General features: G+C 43.4%; 1 protein-coding gene across 1 annotated transcript; it reads left to right on the top strand.

Moving 5' to 3' along the window:
* Positions 1 to 1,747: 1,747 nt before the first annotated feature.
* Positions 1,748 to 3,374, top strand: lrata (lecithin retinol acyltransferase a). Its single transcript, XM_058384422.1, has 2 exons — positions 1,748 to 2,333; positions 2,605 to 3,374. The coding sequence occupies exons 1-2, from the start codon at positions 1,779 to 1,781 to the stop codon at positions 2,755 to 2,757; spliced, it is 708 nt and encodes a 235-aa protein (XP_058240405.1). The 5' UTR covers positions 1,748 to 1,778; the 3' UTR covers positions 2,758 to 3,374.
* Positions 3,375 to 4,881: the final 1,507 nt, after the last annotated feature.

Here is a 4,881-nt window from a genome sequence, read left to right as displayed (position 1 = left end):
AATGGCCTCAGAATCTTCAGAATGTTCTTTAGTGTAAGTGCACTAGAGTTCATGAGGAGTTTGACTCAGTTATAAATTATAAAATTTCTCAGTTATATAAATACTGCACCGTAAGACTGAAGCAGAAGAATGTTATACAGAAAGGTTCTTGTATCTCAGACCAGTTATAAGAATATCTCATCAAATCTGACCACATTGTCAGCACCTGAAGGTCAGTGTGAAAGTTAAAGACTGAAACAATAATGAAAGACTGGAACCCGTGATCAGAATGTTTCTCCTCGTCTTCAGTCGTCTCTGAGTATGATCAGTTTCTGCTTCATGTCCATGTGCGGAGATTGACATGATTCAAGAGTATGCAATGAGATGGTGTTAAGATTTCCATGTCCAGCATTAAGTAACACATCCTCCTGTTAGTATGAAGAGCTCTGGGAGAGAACCATTAACACCAGTACTGAACTGTCTTTTGACATGCAGGTCTTTATACTGTATAATTGCTCTGTTTCTAGTGTTTTAGTCTTTATAACACAACAAATACTCACTAATGAGCATCTGAGTGTCCTTTATTATGCTCATTAAAGTGTTAAAGAACTGTCTTTAACCTAATGACTCACTCTAAATGCTCCATTAGCATCTGCATGGTCATTGTTTCAACCAAAATGGACCTTGTTGGAGAAGAGGCCTGACATGCTGTGTTAAATACAAGAGGAAAAATTCACCAGTGTCCAGATTATTGCTTCATTTACATCATCAATTTACATCAACATGACTGATTTTGGATTTATTTAGTGATTGACAGAAATATTATATGTATGTATTAAATATGATGCTTAAACTCTGGTTAGCAATAATACTGAATGTGCTGCTTAATTACAGAGCAGATCCTTTAATTATATTAAAGTCATATAAACATTATAAAGCTCTTCTGATGATAAATATGAACACACTGATTCAGCACTGACAATTTCCTTAGATAGATAGATAGATAGATAGATAGATAGATAGATAGATAGATAGATAGATAGATAGATAGATAGATAGATAGATAGATATCCCAAAACTTTTGGCCTGACTCACAGTCTCCTCTCTAATTCATCCCAAAGGTGTTCTATGGGGTTGAGGTCAGGACTCTGTGCAGGACAGTCAAGTTCCTCCACACCAAACTCACTCATCCATGTCTTTATGGACCTTGCTTTGGTCACTGGTGTGCAGTCATGTTGGAACAGGAAGGGGTCATCCCCAAACTGTTCCCACAAAGAGCATGAAATTGTCCAAAATGTCTTGGTATGAAGCTGAAGCATTAAGAGTTCCTTTCACTGGAACTAAGGGGCGGAGCCCAACCCCTGAAAAACAACACCTGAACTCAATGATCTGGAGGGGTGTCCCAATACTTTTGGTAACAGTGTAAGCTGGATCTGTAAGGGAGTGTGATGAAGAACAGTGTGTGTGTGTTAATTAAAGGTGAGTGTAGGTTGTGTTGGAGCTACTCAAGCCTCCTCACTGATTTTAATCACCTGAACATCTTTAATGAATTTCTGTAAGATTCAGTTTAACACCTGAGACTTAATCCTGTCCGAGTCTTCTTATTTGTTGGTCAGTGTTTATTAACTCTAATCTGGACTTGATTTAACACGCGCTGTAGCTGCTCTGTTTTCCTCTGCTACTCGACTAGTTTATCTCTCAGCCAATCAGATGCTTTCTTCCACACTGAGGCCCCGCCCCTCACATAGTTAGAGAGTCCTCCTGAACACACCGGGTCCGGATCACTGTTCCTCAGAGCCATGTACGACTCTCTCGCCTTGTTGCTGCACAGGCTCGTGCTCTTCTCCGACCTCAGCGCGCTCAAAAGCGCGTGGCCGTGGCGGACAGAGAGAGAGAACGCGTCCCCGACACCACCTCCTCCTCCTCTCCTGGCCGAGCACGCGCACCCGTTGTGCCGCGGGGACGTGCTTGAGGTGCCGCGCACGCTTTTCGTGCACTACGGCATCTATCTTGGGGATGACCGCGTAGCACATCTCGTGCCCGACATTCTTCCGGCAATCACCGGAGAGCGCGCGCTCACCGCGGTCACCAACACGCGCCTCGTTCTCGGCTGCATGTGCCGGCGCGCGAGCGTGCGCGTGGATACGGTGGCAGACTTCGCGTACGGCGCCCCGGTGCACGTGAACACCATGGACCGCAGGCTCTTCCACACGCGTCCCATAAAGGGAGAGGAGGTCGCGCGCAGTGCCGAGAGACGCGTGGGTCACGTGGCCTACAGCCTGCTGTGGAATAACTGCGAACATTTCGTCACCTCCTGCAGATACGGTACACCTGTGAGTCTGCAGACCGACCAGGTGAGGGGAGTCCACTCTGTACCTTCTCATTCTAAAATGAAGTGACCAATGTAAAGACATTAAATGCGTCAGTGAGGCACAATATACCTCTGTTAAAATAAAAAATAAAAAGCAGAGGGGCTCCAACATCATGGTTTATCCACGTGCCAAACACTGTTGACCCTTAACCCTGTTCTAATGGTGTGGAGAGTGAGTGGTCAGGACCAGCTGAGGCTGGACACATGCATGGTAGTGCACATTTATGTGAGTGTGAATGTTTTTGTGGTTTCAGTTTTGTAGAGGCATGAAGGCGCTCATTCGGGATCAGAGGAGCGTCCTGCTCTCCCTCCTCCTGGGTCTGATCTCCATCATTTACTTCGGCCTGGTACCAGCGACGACATTACCCACAATCCTCATTTCATTCACACTGTGGATGGCTGGCTGAAACAGCGTACAGGATCATGAACATGTTGTGGCAGAGATCTTCACCCTCGTTTCACTCTTCCTCTCGTCCTGTGTTGGAGTATAATCACTTCCCCTGAACACAGATTCCAGCTAGCTCACAGGCAGCACAGGATCAAGGGCTTCTCACTGCAAGTGCACTTCCCTTTAACAATGGCAGTGTTTCATTACAGGGAACTAGTCTACATAACTAGTGTGCTCACTGCTTGGCTAGTGTTGACTCGCTGACCGGAGTGTGCGTTAATGGTTATTCTTTTCAGAACTTATTCATCTGCTATGTTAAGCTGTTTTGAAAATACTACAGTGCATTCTGGGTAAATTACACACACACAGAGTTTCTCATGCCCTATAATATCAGAGCCCTTATGTGGTGAGGGGAAGTGAGCAAGTGTACACACACACAAAAGACTGGAATATGGAGAATTTTTGAACAATATACAAATAAGTCCAGTTTTACTGAACTGTTTATAGTTATAATGATGACATTCATAGTGTGTGTGTGTGAAATGATATACATACTTATTAGAGTTATTAAGCACTGACACAGATCTATATTCTTGTTTGTAACTTGGATTTTTGTATACAATAAATACATTTTTAACCCAGTTTGCTTTGAGTATGTTTAAACTAAATACCTGTTTGAAATATACTTAAACATTTTAACAATAATCATTTCTGCTTTGTGTCATGGCGCATTATCCTGCTGGAAGAGGCCACAGCCATCAGGGAATACCGTTTCCATGAAAGGGTGTAGATGGTCTGTAACAATGCTTAGGTAGCTGGTACGTGTCACAGTAACATCCACATGGATGGCAGGACCCAAGGTTTCCCAGCAAGCAGGACACTGCCTCGGCTGGGTCGCCTTCTTCCCATAGTGCATCCCGGTGCCATGTGTTCCCCAGGTAAGAGACGCACACGCACCCGGCCATCCACGTGATGTAAAAGAAAATGTGATTCATCAGACCAGGCCACCTTCTTCCATTGCCCCGTGACCCAGTTCTGATGCTCACATGTCCACTGTTGGTGCTTTCGGTGGTGCACAGGGGTCAGCATGGGGTCAGCAGGGGTCAGCATCACCCTGACTGGTCTGCGGCTATGCAGCCTCATACACAACACACTGTCCTGCACTGTGTGTTCTGACACCTTTCTATCAGAACCAGCATTAACTTCTTCAACAGTAGCTCATCTGTTGGATCGGATCACACGGGTCAGCCTTCTCTCCCCACGTGCATCAGTGAGCCTTGACCGCCCATGACCCTGTCTCCGGTTCACCACTGGTCCTTCCTTGGACCACTTTTGATAGGTACTGACCACTGCAGACCGGGAACACCCCACAAGAGCTGCAGTTTTGGAGATGCTCTGATCCAGTGGTCTAGCCATCATAATTTGGCCCTTTTGGTCAAACTCACTCAAATCCTTACGCTTGTCCATTTTTCCTGCTTCTAACATCAACTTTGAGGACAAAATGTTGACTTACTGCCTAATATATCCCACCCACTAACAGGTGCCATGATGAGGAGATACTCAGTCTTATTCACTTCACCTCTCAGTGGTCAGAGTGTTATTATGGCTGACCAGTGTATATTCATTATGCATATTTTAATAGATTATTAAAGTATATATAGAGTCCAGCTGTTTCAGAAAGAAGAAAGAAAGAAGCTCGCTGTGACTGAAGAAGACAGTTTAATAAATGTTTTGATTAAAGCTCTTGTTCCTCAACACACTAAAATCTTTACACTCTTTTAGTCAGAAGTTTGGAATATATTCATGTTTATAGAGACCCTTCATGGCTGATAATCTACATGAAAACAAACATTTTTCCTTTGACATTTTTGTATTTCTTTACATAATAAGCTATAATTATGAAATTAAATGAAATATTACTAAACCAAAACTAGTTAATGCAATTACAGTTTTGCTCAAATGATCAGAAATAAGAAATAAATGATGAAGCTCGTTAATAAACATGTCAGCTCATTAATAAGCATCAGCAGGCCTTATGGAGGTGTTATGTAGTCTAATGAACACTGGGCCTAAAGTCTATATTAAATTTTTAATAATAAAGTTTATATTAAGTATTTAACACTGCAGTACAATACATCAGCCT

The sequence above is a fragment of the Hemibagrus wyckioides genome, linkage group LG29, assembly GCF_019097595.1.
Source record: "Hemibagrus wyckioides isolate EC202008001 linkage group LG29, SWU_Hwy_1.0, whole genome shotgun sequence".
NCBI lineage: Eukaryota > Metazoa > Chordata > Actinopteri > Siluriformes > Bagridae > Hemibagrus > Hemibagrus wyckioides.
The sequence above is the reverse complement of the archived record's forward strand: the minus strand, read 5'-3'. Positions and strand labels throughout refer to the sequence as shown.

Coding starts and splice junctions, on each gene's coding strand:
- lrata (XM_058384422.1), top strand. CDS start 1,779: ATGTACGACTCTCTCGCCTTGTTGCTGCACAGGCTCGTGCTCTTCTCC. Junction 2,334..2,604: donor TGAGTCTGCAGACCGACCAG/GTGAGGGGAGTC, acceptor TTGTGGTTTCAG/TTTTGTAGAGGCATGAAGGC.